This window comes from Bos indicus, chromosome 14 (assembly GCF_029378745.1).
Source record: "Bos indicus isolate NIAB-ARS_2022 breed Sahiwal x Tharparkar chromosome 14, NIAB-ARS_B.indTharparkar_mat_pri_1.0, whole genome shotgun sequence".
Classification (NCBI taxonomy): domain Eukaryota; kingdom Metazoa; phylum Chordata; class Mammalia; order Artiodactyla; family Bovidae; genus Bos; species Bos indicus.
The window spans coordinates 15455070-15473992 of record NC_091773.1 but is presented as its reverse complement, the minus strand read 5'-3'; the positions used below and the strand labels follow the sequence as shown (position 1 = coordinate 15473992).

The window sequence follows — 18923 nt, the reverse complement described above, 5'->3', positions numbered from 1 at the left end:
TGTTCATCTAAAAAAAGAAACAGTGAGTGAACAAATAAGCACGTGCAGTATCTGGCATAATGCCTTAAACTCGGTCGGACTTTACTGATGCTGTTGTTCAGCGACTCAGTTGTGTCAGACTCTTTGTGACCCCACGGACAGCTGCACGCCAGGCTTCTCTGTCGTTCACTGTCTCCCAGAGTTTGCTTTACTGAGTTTACACTATGTTGGAAGAGGTTATGCACATTCAGAAGAGTATCATGAGACTTAAGTAAACACCCAAATACCATTAAGGTAAATTGTTTCCCTTAAAAGAGCAGTAAAAGAGTACCGGAAATATTAAGTAACTACTGCAGATTCTAATGATAAGGGCTAAAATGACTTTTAAAACTTTTATAATTAACATTTCTTTTTCACCTTTTATAAGTTGCAATTTTCTCAGTTGAGGAAAATTTTCACTTTGCCTTGTTTTAGCACAGTGTATGTGGGCTCATTAGTTTTGTAAAATTTCCCTCTTACTAGTCCTATACTTCTATTTTCTGGTTAAAAATACACTTTCTTAGAACTGGCCTTTTTATTATCAACTGTCTTTCTTTGGGGGGAGTTTTTCATGAAGAACTAAAAATCTCACTTCATGTGGTTACTGTGATTAAAATGAAAACCAGCAAGGGGCGTCCCAGGTGGCTCAGGGCCAGAGCTGGAGACACGAGAGATGTGGTTCAACCCCTGGGTTGGGAAGATCCCCAGAGTAGGAAGTGGCAACCCACACTCCAGGATTTTTGCTCAGAAAACTTCATGGACAGAGGAGCCTGGCGGGCTGTACAGTCCATGGGGTCGCAGAGGTGGACACGATGAAGACACACGTACACAAGGTGGTTTTGAGAAGGGAACACAGGATGGCCGTGGACTGGCTGAGTTCCCGTGTGCCAGCCTCGTGGGTGAGACGCCTAGACTCCTTACACGCCGGGCAACAGTTCACCTTCAAGATTCCTCCCTGGGCTCTCACCAGGTTGGGCTGATGAAGCTCCCACTTCCCTTGGCCAACTGCTGCTTCAGTCGTGTCCGACTCTGTGCGATCCCATGGACTGCAGCCTACCAGGCTCCCCCGTCCCTGGGATTTTCCAGGCAAGAACACTGGAGTGGGTTGCCATTGCCTTCTCCGCCTCGGCCGACTAGATGCTTTTCAAAAATCCTTTCTACTATGATGGTGAAATACAGTGTGTCCTTTTTTTCTCTTCAGTATCTTAGGATTTGAGACTTTCTGACTGAAGAAATAACTTACCATAAATTCAAAAAACTGAAGGGAACCAGAGGACATCATTAGCCCTGATTTTACAGATGATGCCAGTAGGCTGTCTTGAGACAGTTTAACTAGTGGTGGAGTCGGGACTCAAACTCTGCCTCCTGACTGCAAGTTAATGCTGCTTTTTCTGCACTTGCTAAATGACCGATAAGCTCCACATTTCAGATTTTTTTTGTTTCGCTTGTTCCTCTCCGCTCCAGAGGACAGAGCTAACTACATGGTCAGAGTTAAAATGCCTTCCTTACTCTTAGCCAAACTGCCACAAGAGGGTGGCCGCTCCCCTCTCAGGGTAATTTTCATGCAGAAGTCATTTAGGATTTTGGAGGAGTTAAAAGGTAATAATGGCTGTTATAAAAATGGGGGGGGGGGCGTGTTGTGGGGACTTGGGGTGGGGTTCCTCAGGGGTTGTTGAGGAAGGAGCAGCTGAAGTTGGGGAGTCCTACAGAAGGGAAGCAGGGAACCCCTGAGGTATCTGGGGTTGGAAGAGGACACTGAGCCTCAGACCTGAATAAACTTCCGTGGTCCATGGCCCGTGGATGGTGTGACCTCTACACCTGGTTCCGGTCTTGCTATTACTATGTGCCTGCCAGCTTGTCCCAGACGTGACCATGGACACAAGAGCGGACCTACCAGGCTCCTTTCTTACCTTCCAGGCAAGGTTTTTTGCTGGGTGAATATGTTGTGTTTGAATAACAGGCAGAAAAATGACTTCGGGTACTGGCAATACTATTTTACTGAAAATCTGGAGTTGCACAAATAGTTCTTTAGAACATAAAACTAAGTGGATTTATACATAACAATTATAGTCAGCATTTATAAGAGGCAGTACAAAAATGTGTTCTGCTTCTACATGATATAAATTGTACATAATAACATGATTTAAACAATATTAGTTATATTAACTCGTTCAGTGGATACATCTTACTCAGAACGTCTGATGTTTCCCATAAGGGAAAAAATGCAGTTCTCCGAGCAGGTGGGTTTCTTTTCATTTCCAAGTTGATTTTAGTGATGGTGGGAAGATTTAAGGATAATCCTTTCATTGAAGAAGCAGAAGTCAAAAAAAGTTACAGGACTGTTCTGAACTCATCAAAAATGAAATTAGGCACATGTGCTTCAGCAACCTAAAAAAATGAAAACAAAAGAGTTAACGGTGTCATAGTGTAAGAAGACCAAATTCAGCAGTAGTCTCTGGTAATCTGTCCTAGACAAAAATAACATGGAGTGGCATAGTTTTAAAATGAAAATGAAATGCAGAGTAACATGAATATATTAACATATGATACCTATTACATGCTATTATATTGGTATGGTATAAAAAAATTTAAAATTTTCCATATGAAAATTAAACAGGAAGACATCCTTTGGAGCAAGGTGAATCACTGGGAAATAATGAACCACTAATTGAAACCACCACCTTCTTTCTCTGGCATTTCTACCACTGATGTTTAATTTCTTGGCACTGCTGACATCTGAAGGGATGCAGTGCAGTCCCTTCCCCAGCCCTCCACTGCCCTACCCCTAGACGAGAAGGTCCCCTGGCCCTTAAAGGCACTTGGATCTGCAAACATGCACATGCCTCTGGGAAGTACTAAGACTGGTCTCAGGTCATCTCATAATTAACTAATGACCAACTAGGAAGAACAGGACATCTAGTGCTGGAAATTGGTAGTCTTTAAAAGCAATGTTTAATTTTTTTCTGACTATAAAGTTCAGTTCAGTTCAGTTCAGTCGCTCCGTCCTGTCCGACTCTTTGTGAACCCATGGACTGCAGCATGCCAGGCCTCCCTGTCCATCACCAACTGCCGGAGTTTACTCAAACTCATGTCCATTGAGTCGGTGATGCCATCCAGCCATCTCATCCTCTGTCATCTCCTTCTCCTCCCGCCTTCAATCTTTCCCAGCATCAGGGTCTTTTCAAACAAGTCAGTTCTTTGCATCATGTGGCCAAAGTATTGGAGTTTCAGCTTCAGCTGAAACTTCAGCTTCAGTCCTTCCAATAAATATTCATGAGTATTTCCTTTAGGATGGACCGGTTGGATCTCCTTGCAGTCCAGGGGACTCTCAAGAGTCTCCTCCAACACCACAGTTCAAAAGCATCAATTCTTCAGTGCTGAGCTTTCTTTATAGCCCAACTCTCACATCCATACATGACTACTGGAAAAACCATAGCTTTGACTAGACAGACCTTTGTATCACTTGCTAATTCGAGGAAAATTAGAAAATGGAGAGGAGTATAAAAAGGAACAATATCCGATCTTAATTCCCTAAAGAAAACTAAAAGTGATCATTGTTTTGTATCAAATTCTTACAATTTATACACACACATACACTTAAAACGCTTACACTTAAAACTAGGATCACATAATCTTGTGTCCTTTACCTCTGCTAAATTTTATGTTCTGAACACCCTTACACAGGTATCTTGGTGAGCGTTTGTCATTTTTGGAAACATGGTTGTACAACACTTCAACCATGGAGGGAACTTAGCCAAATGGGCTGCAGGAACTGGGTTATTGTGGAGATGAAGAAACAAACCACACAATCATTTGCTACCCTGGCCTCTTAAGGAATTCTCTCCTGGAGTGCCCATCTTAACTCCTGATCAGGGTGACCTGCAGACTGGAGGAGGGCATGGCAGAGGGTGAGAAGATGAGGAGGGAAGTTGTGCTCAATCATGCCTTCTCGCAAAGCACTGAACATTCAGAAGAGGGAGGAACATCTCCGAGCCGAGCCCTGGGGCACAGCAGGGTGAGGGGCTCAGAGGTGTCCACAGGGAATGAGCTTCTGGACTTCATTCCTTATGAGTCCAGGGCCTTTCTTCAAACCATCTTCCTACAAAAAGGGCATTAATTTTTTTTTTTTTTTTTGGCTGCACTGTGTGGCACGGGGAATCTTAGTCTCCCAACCAAGGATGGAACCCATGGCTCCTCCTGTGATAGAAGTGCGGAGTCTTAACCACTGGTTCTCCAGGGAGGTCCCAAAGGGGCATCGATAAGTGTTTTTTATCTATTGCTTACCCTCCGGGGTAGCTTTGTGTACCGAACATAATCCTCCAGAAACAGAAGGGCGCCCACAACATCGGCAGGCATTTCTGGTATCTTCTGGCTGCAACACAGAACAGTCTGGATCAATGAATTGCTTTCGTACGTAGACCCTTAGTCAAAATAGTGAAAAACTGAAAAAAATGACAGATGACTAAATGAAGCCAAAGAAGAGACACATCTACAGAATCTCCTCTTGATTATTACATTGAGCCATATCTTGCTGGCCGATCTTCAGCACACAGCCTGGAGGAGGGAATCGAAACTTCTCTGAATGGTCTACATGGGTCTTTACGACGTGGCCCCTGCTGACCCTTTAGGGTAACAGAGAAGGAGACTCAGGACCCAGCATCCCATGCAAATACATAACTTGTTCTATCCCAGAAAAGCCACATTTGGGGTGGAAGAGAGGAAAAAGTAAAGGTTTACAAACTTTGTATCAGGTAGGAGCTTCTGTGTCTCATTTGTTTGATTTCACACCAGGACCTCGGGCTGTGCTAACAGTGGGTAGCTCCCTGACTCCCACAGGGTGGAGCCGTCCCTGGGTAAGTGGCCCGGGGGAGGACATGGGCTCACTGTGGTCTGGGCACAGCACCCACGATGGCAGGGGGGCAGGCCTCTACTTTTTTCCCCGTGGGGCTCGCTCATGGTGCTCATGACTCATTCACAGTGGGTGCTCCCAGGGGACTCCCAGCGACTCCTCAGTGGTGTGACTAAGGATGGGCACGCCTTTAATTGCCCAAACAGGAGATGTGCCCGAACCTGCTGTACAGAGCAGGGTGAGCAGCCGATTCTCTGCTCTACTAGGGGGATAATAAGGGGAGGAGTCTGGCGTGTGTGGTTTCCAGTCCATTCTGGAACACTGATTCCACTTTTTCCTGGTTGGCCTTCTGTACCTTACGCACTGCTCCACTGTGGAGCGGATAAACTGGCCGATCAGCGCCAGGAACTGTTCCGTGTACCGGGAATGAAACTGCTTCAGCAGGGTGAGGAGCCCCAGCACCAGGGGCGGCCAGTCCACGGGGTCAGCGGGCTTTCGGCAGACCATTCCTGCGAGGACCGACAGACCACAGATTACACCACCGAGGGACGTGCTGGCCTTTCGCAGCATTCATTCAGGATGAATGTTCATGAATGTCAAGATGCTGGGGCCCACGTGATCTCTGGCAGAGGATTATCTGGAGGGAATGACAATCCAGGACTACGTTTCGAATTGGATCCAGGATTGGTGGAGGCTTCTAGTGGTCTGAAGGATTCAACACCCTAAAATGGGTACTAATTTTTATAATTACCATCATTGTTTCTTTAGGATTTTGTAATTAATGGATGCAATGGTAGAAAGTATTATAGAGAGTAGCGTTTAAACATATACATTACCATATGTAAAATAGATAGCTGATGGGAAGCTGCTGTATAATACAGGGAGCTCAACGTGGTACTTTGTGATAACCTGGTGGGGTGGGGAGGAGGTTCAATCAAGAGGGAGGGTCATATGTATACTTAGGGCTGATTCATGTTGTTGTATGGCGGAAGTCAACACCATATTGTAAAGCAGTTATCCTCCAATTAAAAAGAAAAAAAGAGATGGATAAAAAGTTACACAAGAAAAGAATGTGCAGAAGTCAGGACAGGAGAGGAAGGAACTACGCCAAGTGAGTGAGTGCCAAAGCTGGCCTTGTCACTAAGGACTTCTGCCCCAATATGGAGACCTTGACCTGCCTGAATGGCTGCTTGGGGAACAGAAGACAGAGCACAGTGTTGGGAAAAAAAAGCCCCACAAAGTTGGAAACTTTCATTGCCAGATTTCAAGACTTAGCATAAAGTTACAGTAATCAAGACAGTACTGGCATAAGGACAGGTAAACAGATCAATGGAACGGATAAGAAAATACAGAAATAGTCATACCCTTAAAGGAGCAATTGGATTTCCATGGATATTCACACTATTTAATGGAGAAAGAGAAATCTTCTCAATAACTGATGCTAAAAATAGATATCTTTATGGGGAAGAAAAATGAACCTTGAGCCCTATTTCACATAAAAAGTAATTTGAAATAGACCACAGACCTCAATGTAAAGCTACAAGTATAGTTTCTAGAAAAAAAAAAAAAGGACAATCTGTGCCCTTGGGATAGGCAAAGGTTTATTAGAGGATAGAAAGGACTAATGATAAAGGAAAATGGATAAAAAAATGGATAAATTGGACATCATCAGCAATAAAACTTCTGCTCATTATGGTCACAAGTAAGAAAATGAATAAGTAAACCATTTTGCAAGAAAAAAAATTTACAGCATGTATATCAAAAAAAGGACTTGTATCCATAAAATAAATAACTCCTACAACTCAGTGATAAAAAAGCTATCAATTCAATTTAAAAACAGGCAAAAGACTTGAACAGACACTTAACAAAGAAGGATAAACAAACAAAAAATATATAAAGAACGGCCAAAAAGCATTTGAAAAAGTGCTCAATATCATAACTCATCAGGGAAAGGCAAGTTAAAACTATAATGAGATACCCTACATACCCATTATAATGTTTAAAAAGATTGAGATGGCCAAATTATGGTAAGTTGTAAAAATGGTACAACCACTTTGGGAAAAGGATTGGCAGTTGATTAGAAAGTTAATCAGTTCCCACATGTGGGTTCTTGTGAAGACTGAGAAAACTTATTTAAGATGCCAAAACAAGCTATCTTGATTTACATAACCTGCTGCTGCTACTGCTAAGTCACTTCAGTCATGTCCGACTGTGTGTGGCCCCATAGACAGCAGCCCACCAGGCTCCCCCATCCCTGGGATTCTCCAGGCAAGAGCACTGGAGTGGGTTGCCATTTCCTTCTCCAAGGCATGAAAGTGAAAAGTGAAAGTGAAGTCTCTCAGTCGTGTCCGACTCTTCTCGACCCCATGGACTGCAGCCCACCAGGCTCCTCCGTCCATGGGATTTGCCAGGCAAGAGTACTGAAGTGGGGTGCCATTGCCTTCTCCATTACATAACCTAGTAATTCCAAATCACTCAACGCCCACTGTAAGACACTAGCTGTACTTAGAATATGGAGAGAGAATCCTTCCCAGATAGATAGCAAAGGGGATGTTTACAACAAAGATTTCTCCGAATGGAGCACCACAGAGATTCCTTTTTAAAAGACTGACAAAAGCAGTTGTGTGTTTCTTAGATCAGTCTTGAGAACAATGCTCATAAGGTTTATATAAAAGCTTTCAGGGTACACTACATGCTGATGCTCCTTCCTCAGTCTGCTTTTTCTTTAATTTAATCCCCAACTTAACACACTGACCTGATTAATGAAAAGGACTGTAGTCAGGTATAGGAACTTTCTAAGACACTTCACAGTTTATTCTAAGATCTGGGAATTCTGTGGCATAGTGACATGCTTCTCATAAGCAGCTGTGCAATCAAGGAGCCTGACCTTAACCACATGCAATGAAATGGTAACAAAGGATGAGACCAGTGAGCAAAGAGTCTTAATGAAAACAAGGTATCTTCATGTGCTGAGAACACCTTATTATAAAGAAGCATACATTCTTATTTAGTCATAAGGGAGAGAGGTCATGGATCTCAATCTTGAGATGAACTTTTAACTCCATCTTGGGATAGTTCTTTATATTGATTCTGACCAACATCCAGAAAAGGATTTAGCATCAGGTAAGCACTTGCTTTGTGAGAGGTACCGTCACAGGCATTTTTAAGTTCTAACTGGCCCACAAGTTTAAGTATCTTGGCCAATGTCACACAAGTGCCAAGTTGTGAAGTCAGAATCCAGACACACCTTTGTTCCCTCCACCCTACAGCAAGGCTTACTGGGTGCCGCCATGCCCTGCACTGGAGAAGGACATGGCACCCCATTCTAGCATTCTTGCTGGCAGGATCTCCTGGACAGAGGAGACTGGTGGGTCACTGTCCATGGGGCCACAAAGAGTTACACATGACTAAGGGACTGAGCTTCCCTGTGGCTCAGCTGGTAAGAATCCGCCTGCAATGCAGGAGACCTGGGTTCGATCCCTGGGCTGGGAAGATACGCTGGAGAAGGGAATGGCAACGCCCTCCAGTATTCTTCCTTGGAAATCCACGGACAGAGACTATAGTCCACGGGGTTGCAAAGAGTCGGACACGGCTGAGTGACTAACATTAAGTGACTGAGAACCAGGCCCTGCATTCTGCGGCTGTGACAAATATTGTTATGGGGGCTGTGTCTGGAATAAAGGAATTTTTTTGAATGAGGAAATTAAAAACCTTAAAGAGAATCCACATCTTTATCCTAAAAAACTTTTGAAATAGGAAGGGAAATACTTCAAAGAAGAAAAACATTTTAGAATTGCTGGTTAAAAAAAGTATACGGTTACATTTATAGAAAATACTTTTAAAGTAAATTAAACTCTATAGCAGACTTTAAAAAACTCTACCAAGTTTGGAGACAGAGGAAATACCTGGGAATCTTACAAAAATGTTTAAGATAAAGTCAACGACACACAAAAAGTTGGGCTATAATGCTGGATAGGACAAATATACTGATAGCCTTTGGTAACTATTGTTTGTATCAAGTATTTTCAAAACTAAAGTAACAGATATCCCAAGGTAAAGTAACAGAGGATTAGTCTCCTCTCTGTAACTGTATTGTTACTCTTCATACCAAAGCTCCACAGTAAGCACATGACAGCTACTGAAAGAATAGGACATTAACCAAAAGAAACTTCTTTCCCACCAAAATCAGCTCCTTTAAAGAAAAGAGAGAAGCAAAGGTCCCACACATTTTACAAGTTGGATAATCAACCACTGTAAGTTAAAGATGGGTTATACTTGGTTGATATTAAATCCACCGTCTTCATGATATTTCAGAGGCCCAAGGACGTGGAATTTTATAAACATGCAATTACTAAGAAAGACCTCATATGTGACACAGCATTCTCTACCAAGGGATGTTTGGTTAGATGTTAATCTACCACCATTGTTCCTTACTGTAAAGAATAAATGTCATACAGCACCTAGATTTTTGTTGTACTGAAGCTTTGGCAGCTGGGCGATCAAAAACAGAAAGTTGACCACCGGGAAGTAGGGTAAGCGCTTTGTCGTGATGTATATCTGGAAAGAGAAAACACAGTTTCAAATGGAAAGCTGCCATTTAATTTCAGTTTGCTCTTCTGACTACTGAAAACTAGGGTGGTTCCATTAATTCGCTGCCTTCAGAGTTTTATTTAATACCACTGACCCCCTCTCCCTCCAAACACAGACACCTACTTGACAATTAGCCCTCTTGGGAAAGGAACAATTTTGCGTAGAGATTAGCAGTCACTCCCAGCTACCCCCAATCCTATTTTTCTCCCTCCAATACTCTTAATGTCAGTAACAAAATGAGGGGGTTGGGGGGAGGGAGATGAGCAAGAAAGTCAAGGCCAAGCCGGAAGGAGGACAAAGAGAGGGAGAGAGAAAAGAGGCAGAAAGAAGGAAGAGCCACATGGCACTGCATGGCCGTGCGTAAGGAAAGCAAGCGCGGCTCCCACTGCCACTTCCTTTTCCCTGGGCAATGCCACAGAACGGTCTCCTGCCCAGTTCACGAGGCAGAAAGCACAGTCAGGCCACACCCAGCCATCTCCCCGCTCTAGTCATCCTGATTCCCTGGGAGGCAGGTGGCATCCTGGCCAGCAGCACCAACTCTGGTCAGACAGCCTGGCTCCATCGCTGGCTACTGTGGGGCCCTGGGAAGTTATCAACCTCTGAGCCTCAGGTTCCTCCCCCGGTAAGGGCACGTTTCATGAGGCTGCTGTGAGATTAAGTGAGAGCACCTATTCAGGGTTACCACAGTGCTTGGCACATAATTCCTAGTAAAATGTTAGGTGCTTTTTATGTTCATAATCTTACCTCAAACCCAGGGGATCATACAGATTTCAGAATTTCATATTACAATAAAGATTTTAGGTAGGCAATACAGTGTAGACTATAAGCAAAGTTATCTGTATTTCTGCAAAAACATGACAATTCACAGGAGTATCAACAGCCTCAAGTCAGTCTGGGACAGGTTCTGGCACTACATGCGATCTGGCACTAACTTGTGAAAAACGCTTCCAGTTCTCAGAGGTTTATGGAGATCAGAACAGCAGAAGACAGCCTGTCTCCCCAGATTCTGACTGTCATTACTGTCAGCCAAGGAGGGAAGAGTCTTTGGGCAAGAAGGATCGATGCCACCATTTAGGTGCAGTTCAAATATCAAACCCCAGAGAAACCTAAAACTCATCTCTTACCAATACAGCACTTGTCACTCAGTTCTGACAAACACTGTTATCACTGTTGACTCCCACAGCCCTGAGTCAGGCAGGGGAGGCGTGATCATCCTCATATTACACGTAGGGAATGGGAACCCAGAAAGGGCAGAGGATCACGAGAACAGAGTTTCTGGGATTGGAACCAGGTCTTCCAATATCAGATGGAATGTGGGGATCTGCTGCCTGGGCCAGATGGCCTTTGGTCCCACCCTGTCTCCCACCACACCATTATATTACATGTTAGTAATCATGAACCTTGTTCAGTGGGTTGTGGATGCCAGCTGCCTCCAGATAGGCAGTGATTTCATATAAGAGTGTGTTATCTTCTTTGGGGTAAGGAAGTGAAGGGTCCTGATAGTGGGCTTCGATATCTGCTAGGAGTGCCCTGAATGAAGAAAAACAACAACAATAGTGATAAATGTTAGAGATAAAATGAATACAGACAACAGTTAACACAAGCTATGATACAATCTTCCAGGGATTCAGTGTCCTCATCTGTGTAACAAGGGCTTGCTCCCTTTGAATTCCCAATTTCCACACCTGTGATTGGTGATAAGTGGGAAATCTGAACTTGAATTATGTTTTCTTTTAGAGTTCACCCAAATCAAATGCTTTCACCACTTAAATTTTTATGAGTTGACTGAACTAGTTTCAATACCTACTTTGTCAAAAGCACACTGACTTTGTGACCAAGAAGTGTGGATTGTTTATCTTTAAGCACGAGGCTCAAAATTTTGAGAGCAAGCTGCTGGTCAGGTGGAGAGTGTGACTGGATGCTAGGATATGTGTCCACAGCCATGCCTGGTCATCAAGGTGCTTCTAATTCCGCTCAGGAGAATCAGTGATTCAGTTCCATGGAAAGTCAAGTGCGGATTTTGGTGACAATTGCTTTCTCAGTCTGGGCAAGAATCTAGCGAACTGTCTGATGTGTATTAAGTGATCAATACGTGTTGGCTGAAATGATTCCATCAAAAAAAACAGACAATACTGAAGCGAGAGGCTTCTGAAGATAGTTGTGATTACCTATGGGAAGGAAGCCTATAAATTCAGAGAGTGTTCTCACTCAAAAAGAACTTAAATGAGTAGGTGCCTGCATGCATGCTCAGTTGCTTCATTCCTGACTCTTTGTGACCCCATGGACTGTAGCCCACCAGGCTCCTCTGTCCATGGGATTCTCCAGGCAAGAATACTGGAGTGGGTTGCCATGCCCTCCTCCAGAGGATCTTCCTGACCCAGGAATTGGGCCCATGTCTCCTGTCTTGCAGGTGGATTCTTTACCACTCAGCCACCCAGATACTGAATGTATAAAACAGATAACTAATGAAAACCTACTATAGAGCACAGGGAACTCTACTCAATGCTCTGTGGCGACCTAAATGGAAAAGAAATCCAAAAAAAGAGGGGATTCAGGTATGACGTGCAGCTTATTCACTGTGCCGTACAGGAGAAACTAGCACAACATTGTAAAGCAACTATCCTCCAATAAAAAAAAGAGTATGCGCTGAAGACACTGGATGCTGACTGCTGATGAACAGTCTAGGCCCAGAGGTGGCTGCTTCAAATGCCAGCACTTACTTATTGAGGTTCTCCAGAGCAGCTGCCAGGTGTTTGGAGTCAAACCGACAAGAATAATTTAATTCATTGGCGATCTGTTGTCTCAGAATCTGCATCTGCCCAACCTGTGAACAAGCAAGAGAAAGAACAGGGACAAGCTGATGAACAAAAAATGACAAGTTTTTATTGAAAGGTTCACAACATTCTACAGAAAAATTCAAGGATTTCCTGGACTGGTGTCATGCCTAAGACCAGCATCACCCCTGATGGAGCACAAGGGACCCTTCAAGAAATGCCTGCAGAGATTCTGTGTGCCAACCTCAACAGAACCCTGAAGTCTAATACTGAACCTAATAGTCTAAAAGTGAACCATTAATGTTCTTGTTGACCGTGGATTAAAGGTATGTGTTCTGAAGCTCTATTTTTGATCTTTTAGAATAAGTTCTCATGTTCAGTAACCACTAATGAGAAGCGCTACTTTCTTTATCTGTCCTAAATTGAACTTTCTCAAGTCCTAAGGGTGCCATTTCACTCTAACATTTGGTCAGTATCAGTCTGTCTACATCCCTCACGATTACAGATCATGAAATAATCAAGGTGATAAAATAACCTACATACAATCTTCCAAGAAGGCCCTTCTAACAATGATAACCCTGAAACCAGGGGTTCTTCACGTTTTGTTGGCACTTTGGACATCTTTAGAAAGTTGGAGAAGTCTATGGATGCTGTCTCAGAATAGTTCTTTTGAATGTATGAAATATAACATATAGGATAACAATGGAAGCCAACTGTAACAAAATGTAATTCTCAAGCAATTAAAAGAACAGATTTATTATAACTTCCTTCCCTTGTTATCTTGGCTTAGGGCAAGTCAGACCTATATAACAAGAGGCCATCTAGCAGAGCCGAAGGCTTCTATTCAATTTTAAGTTTCCAAATTAGAACAAAAACTCAATGAAATGATGAAAAATATACTGTGAATTGGGCTGAGACACCAACAACTCCTGTTTCAATGAGCAACTTACGTAATTGGGAACAAGAGAACGGGACTGCTCCAAATTCTGTGAGGAGTCTAGACTTCTCCTTTGGTATCTGACGCTTTTAACCATCAGTCAGTTTTCCACCAGGAAATCTACTCTTTCCTACTGTACTGTGAGTAGGCTTTCCAGGGAGACAGCCAGCTTCCTTGAACTCTTACAGCAACTCACAATGTTCTGCACCCACATAAGGGTGTTCAACAAAGGGTTACTGACTGTCTCAGATCATCAAGGGATGAGAGAAGGATATGCAGAAGATACAGGGTGTCTCTGGAAGTCAACGCACAGTGTAAAGGCAGATGCGTGGATTCTAAAGCAACCTGGATTTCCATCCGACAAATCACAGGCACACCTTGGAAATACTGAGTTTGGCTCCAGATCACCATAATAAAGCAAATATTGCAATAAAGTGAGCCACATGAATTTTCTGGTTTTCCAGCACATATAAAAGTTATGTTTACATTATATTGTAGTCTATTAAGTGTATAAAAGCATTGTGTCTAAAAAATAATTTAAAAATACTTTATTGCCAAAAAAGCTAGCCATCCTTCAGAGTTGTAACAAAGGTCACTGATCCCAGTCACTGTCACAAAGACAACAACAGTGAAAAACCTGCAGTGCTGCGAGAATTCCTGAAACGCGACACAAAGTGAGCAACAGTTGTTGGAAAAATGGTGGTGACAGATTTGCTCGACACAGGGTTGTCACAAATTTTCAATCTGTACAAAATGCAATACCTGCAAAGTGCAGTAAAGTGAAGTACAACAAGACGACGTGTACCTATCATCTCCCCGTCTTACTTTCTCACTCATTTCCAAAGACACACGTTCTAGTCCGTGTAAGGATAACATGTCCAAAGGAACCTGGCCTTCTAGTTTTTGTGCAGCTACTTCACTACTCTAAAGGCTGAGATCAGGGCGGCAAACCGACAGCAGCTCATTAATGAACCTGTCACATGAGGACGGGGATGACTGAGGGAGGAAAACTCCCATTTCCTTGAGTGAAAGCACCTCTTGCTAAAAGGCATTTCAGAATGAAAGCTTTCTTCAGTGAAAGAAGCATGATAAATGGGCCAATGAAAAGCACTGTCCAGAACAGCCAAAGAACAGACTCATTTAGAAATAATGATAAACTCGAAATGATGTATTTTTGGTTTGATGGCCAAAGAAAGAAGAGTGGCTTTCTTGGGGTAACCAAGTTACCAGAAATAATAAAAAAAAAACATAGCATTGCTTCTCTCACAACGTACCTTCATGATAGCCTCGAGATAAGCAGTCCAAATCTTCTGGGTTTTGGCAATAGCAGAAAAGTAAATTTTATTCGAGTTTGCTGAAAGGTTAAAATACGAGTTTCTATTTAGTAAATTTGGAAAGGCTACAGTGTTCTCTCTACCTCAGGCCTGTTTTACAACACTTACCTACAATGCTTTTTAGGGGGCTGACGGCATTCATGAGGGTTTTTAAAGTCTCCTGCACAGTTCTGTCTCGCAAGATAATTTTCTGAAACATGCTGAGGAAATTCTAAAACGAGAAGGCATGATCAAAGAATCAAATATAATGAATAAAATGAAGAAACGCTCCAGTTAACTCACAGGCTACACAGAACACAGACAAGCCTCATTCACACAAAGCTACAAATAAGACGACGGGGAAGACACAACTCCCGGTTCCCATCAGAAACATCCCCTGCTGGGGGGAGTTGCTGGTTTCCAAGATGAAATTCACAAAAACTGTCTACCGGTAAAAATACTATGCTGGCCAAAGAGATTCTAGTTTATTCTCAGCTCTTCTCTATTTAACAGGAATTATATAAATATGGCTGATGTCAGTATAGGAAAGCACAAAAGAAAAGCTAAACCATCTACTCCCTTCCTCCTCAGGACAGCAGAACACACCCGGACACCTGAAGGCTCACCTGTAACTCTTTCACAATCATAAAGCACAGAAGCCTGTCTAACCCGTTCAGACCGAAAGTCCCCAAGGTGTTTTGGATTTCTGAGAAAAGGCGGCTGCTGGTCACTTCTTGATGGGTTTTCATATCATACCAAGTGTTCAGCTGGTCAATGTGACACGTCATTCTAAAACATAAATAAAACACACTCAAAACCCAAAAGCAGCTCAGAATTCACCCTGAAAGGATGAGGGATGCAATAGGATTAGGGGCATCGGATAGGAAGAACAATGGTTTCATGATCTGTGTTTTAATAACCCCTGCATCTGGGCACCCAAGACACCTCACAGTGAATGTCCAATGGGCCAGGAAGGCGAAATTCAGTGAAGTCACCTCTTCCTGCCCTTGCTATGTCACCAGTTTGAATGATGCGTTTCCACTGGGTTGGGTAGTTGAGTCATGTCTCAAGGACAAGGCTAGATTCAGTCATCAGGCTGGAAGACTTCAGGGCCCCACTGCCTCTCTGGAGGGTCTTCTGTAAATATCCAGAGACTGTGGATGAAACAGTGTCTTGTGCCATTTCCACTTGGGTAAGAAAGGAACTTTGAATCCTCATACCCTCACGTCTGAGGCCATTTCCTCTTTCCTCCTAGTCCTGGTCATCGACCAACGATTCCCTTTGAGACTCAGGAGTGTGACGATGGTGATGATAGAAACTGACAACATTTACTGAGGACTGCCTACGTGTCAGGCCCTGGGCCAGACTTTTCCGAGTGCTCTCTCTTCATCCTCAGAATAGCGCTGTGATGTACAAGCTGTTTGACTTTCACTTTATACATGAAATAACTGAGTCTTGGACAGGCCTGATTCTAACACCACACCCACAACCACCAAGAGTCTCAAATGTTCTCATGGGGACCTTAAATCAATGGTGCAAGTGTGTGTTTTCAGTCACTTCAGTCGTGCATAACTCTTTGCAACCCTATGGACTGCAGTCCGCCAGGCTCCTCTGTCCATGGGATTTCCCAGGCAAGAATACTGGAGTGGTTGCCATGTCCTCCTCCAGGGGGTCTTCCAACCCAGGGATCAAACCCCCACCTTTTGTGTCTCTTGCATTGCAGGTGGATTCTTTACCCACTGAGCCACCTGGGAAGCCCTAAGTCAATGGTAGAACATGTTTAAAAAAACAGATGTCAAGATCCCATTTCTGGAGGGTTGGATTGGGCATGTCTGGGGTAGAATTTTAGCCTCTACTTTCAACAGCCCCCACAAAATGATATGGCCCCAATCCTCAGAACCAATACATATCTTTACTGAAATGAAGCTTGGGAGGGAATTAAGAGACTCAGGAGCTAGGGAATTTTAAATTTGGAACTAAATGGAAGAACAAGATGGCTCCCAGAGTGGCAGGCTACTTTCAGGCTTCAAAGCATCCTGCTTCCACCATTCAGTGTGGGCACTTTGCGTCACCTGAGAGGCTCCCAATTTTGATGCCATACATGACATGGAAATCCCAGTCAGGCTTAATCCTGTCTGCCAGTATTAAGCTGGCACTAGGTGAGTGAGGCAGACAGGTTTCTAGGAGGGCTTCTGAGATCAACCCATGGGGACTGAGAAAGGAGAAGTCCCAAAACGTTTTGGATCACTTAATCTTTTTGGCCCATAAGTCACAGACCAAACTCATTTCTGCTGAAGGTGACATACGGTTTGTCAAGTTTCTTAAGTTCTGACAGACAAAATCAGCCTGAGTGTGAAGGCAGTACAGAGAAGACATTTCATGAGGACATTTACCTTGCACAAAGTCGACTTCACCCGCATAGCTGGACTGAGAAAGGAGAGATACCACCGTTTCCTGGGAAACCACACTGGTCATTCCACTGAGCAGGCACAGGCCCAGGGTGAACACGAGAGCAGACAGGAGCCTGCTCTCCCCTTAGTAGGGCTTAGTACCCGCTGTTTGTTTCATCAGAGGCTCAACTGAAGAACAGACCTTCTAATTGTTTTCATTTATATGTCTTTGGACTGGGGTGACCTCAGTCACACTGAGGAAAACATGTAGTCCCAGAAAAAGTAAACTTAATCAACCCATGAGAAAGGCTCCAACGATGGCAGGAACAAGGATATGATCTGAGTAGAGGTCAAGGATATGATCGATATGTTTAGAGACTTGCTGTCCATGATGTTCAAGACCCAGCGGAATTGAGGTACACTTACTTCGGGTCTGTGATTCGCAAGATCTCTCTGCAGAGTCGACCAATAAATGTTACAGACTCGTCCACAGGGGTAAACTTTGGTATTGGAATATGAGTGGACTGGTACATACTTTGCCAATCTTGAATCTAGAAAAAAAAAAAAAAAAAAAGACCCCCAAGGACATAAATATCTAGTGCATCTTGGATAAGTTAACCTAATTGTCCTTTTCTTACATAGCTTTACAAAGATAACATTGCATGAATAGTGAACACAAATGGCTCCTCGATTTTGAAGAAGAAATTTTAAAAACTGTAGTACCAGCCTCCCAGAAATACCACATACAATGTTTATTAAAAAAAGAAATAACTGTGAAAAAGTGAAGTGATTGAGGAGAAGTGGAAAAAGACACAGGAATTTCTTACTTTCTGTCTTACAAGTTGACAATGTAATAATATACATCCAAAATATAGGGCTGGAAGATACATAATCTTTTGAAAATGTCACCTGAATCACGTCAGTTCCCTAATTAAAAACTTGCAAGTGACTCCTTGTTAAATTACTAACATCAGTCTTCTCAGCTGTGACACTTAAGAATGTGGTGCTCAAATAATCCAACAGAAAATAGGAAAGGACTTGACATTTCTCCAAAGATATAACATGGTTGATAAGCACATGAAAAGATGCTCAACATTATTAGTCATGATGGAAATGCAAATCAAAGCCACAATGAAATACCATTCAGACTCACTAGGATGGTTATAATTAAAAAGAAAAAAAGAGGAAATTAACAAGTGTTGGCGAGGATGTGGAACACCTAGAACCCTCAGACACTGCTGGTGGGAATGAACAAATGGTGCAGGCACTGTGGGAAACAGGTTGGTGGTTTGCAAGTTAAATGCAGAACTACTAAATGACCCAGCATTTAGGTATATACTCTTAGGTATATACTCTGATCAAACCCAGATGAGCTCTTAAGTCTTTGGAACTCCTGTGTACCTGATTTAAAATGACTATACCAGATGGTTTCATTTTGTAGCCATGTAATTAAGTCTGCTTTCTCCTAAGGACAGTAAACTTGGAGAGGTCAGGGGTCACAGAAACCTTTCTGCAACCCTCACAGCTCCTGAAGTTACTCTGAAGGTATTTGTGACTCTATAGTGGTTACGGAATTTTAGTAATTATTTAAACAAACTTTGTTGTTGGCATTTCTGAGGTTTGGGGCATGTCAGAAGTGATATATAGTCACGAATATTAAAATCTGTTTAGATACCTTTGTTCTTAAGAAGTTATTACACTCTTGTTCCACATTGTAATTTATGATACGAGATACTTCTTCCTGCCAGATTTTCAGACCATAAATATTGACATAGTCCTGAATATATTCAAAAGAACGATGGAATCCATCCATGGTGGCTCCCAGCTCTTTCAGCTTGGGCATCAGTTCACTCGGCTGTGTGAAAGAAGAAACAGAAACCTGTTAGACTGGCATAGTCTGTCAACCACTAATGCCTACATGAGACTGTCAAGGAAATCCCAATGAGAGACCACCGTGACAGCTGAAGACAGCTCTGGAAATACTTATTCCTACCTCATTTACAGTGGGTGGTGATTTATGCCAGGCATCCAATAAAGAATATATTTCATTCA

The 18923-nt window shown here is 42.9% G+C and overlaps 1 protein-coding gene across 3 annotated transcripts in view; it reads right to left on the bottom strand.

Moving 5' to 3' along the window:
* Positions 1 to 1991: 1991 nt before the first annotated feature.
* The window catches only part of WASHC5 (WASH complex subunit 5), a 53013-nt gene continuing 36081 nt past the window's right edge, over positions 1992 to 18923 (bottom strand). The window contains exons 19-30 of one of the 3 annotated variants that reach the window (XM_070802459.1): positions 18547 to 18726; positions 17298 to 17422; positions 15108 to 15270; positions 14611 to 14713; positions 14443 to 14522; positions 12178 to 12281; positions 10858 to 10987; positions 9328 to 9424; positions 5223 to 5376; positions 4534 to 4640; positions 4303 to 4390; positions 1992 to 2406 (exon numbers count right to left, since the gene is read on the bottom strand). In XM_070802459.1, coding sequence (XP_070658560.1) covers positions 2340 to 2406; positions 4303 to 4390; positions 4534 to 4640; positions 5223 to 5376; positions 9328 to 9424; positions 10858 to 10987; positions 12178 to 12281; positions 14443 to 14522; positions 14611 to 14713; positions 15108 to 15270; positions 17298 to 17422; positions 18547 to 18726 — 1398 coding nt within the window. In that variant the 3' untranslated portion in view covers positions 1992 to 2339. The remainder of the gene's footprint in view (positions 2407 to 4302; positions 4391 to 4533; positions 4641 to 5222; positions 5377 to 9327; positions 9425 to 10857; positions 10988 to 12177; positions 12282 to 14442; positions 14523 to 14610; positions 14714 to 15107; positions 15271 to 17297; positions 17423 to 18546; positions 18727 to 18923) is intronic. The other 2 variants (XM_019973713.2, XM_070802460.1) reach the window with 2 other exon arrangements.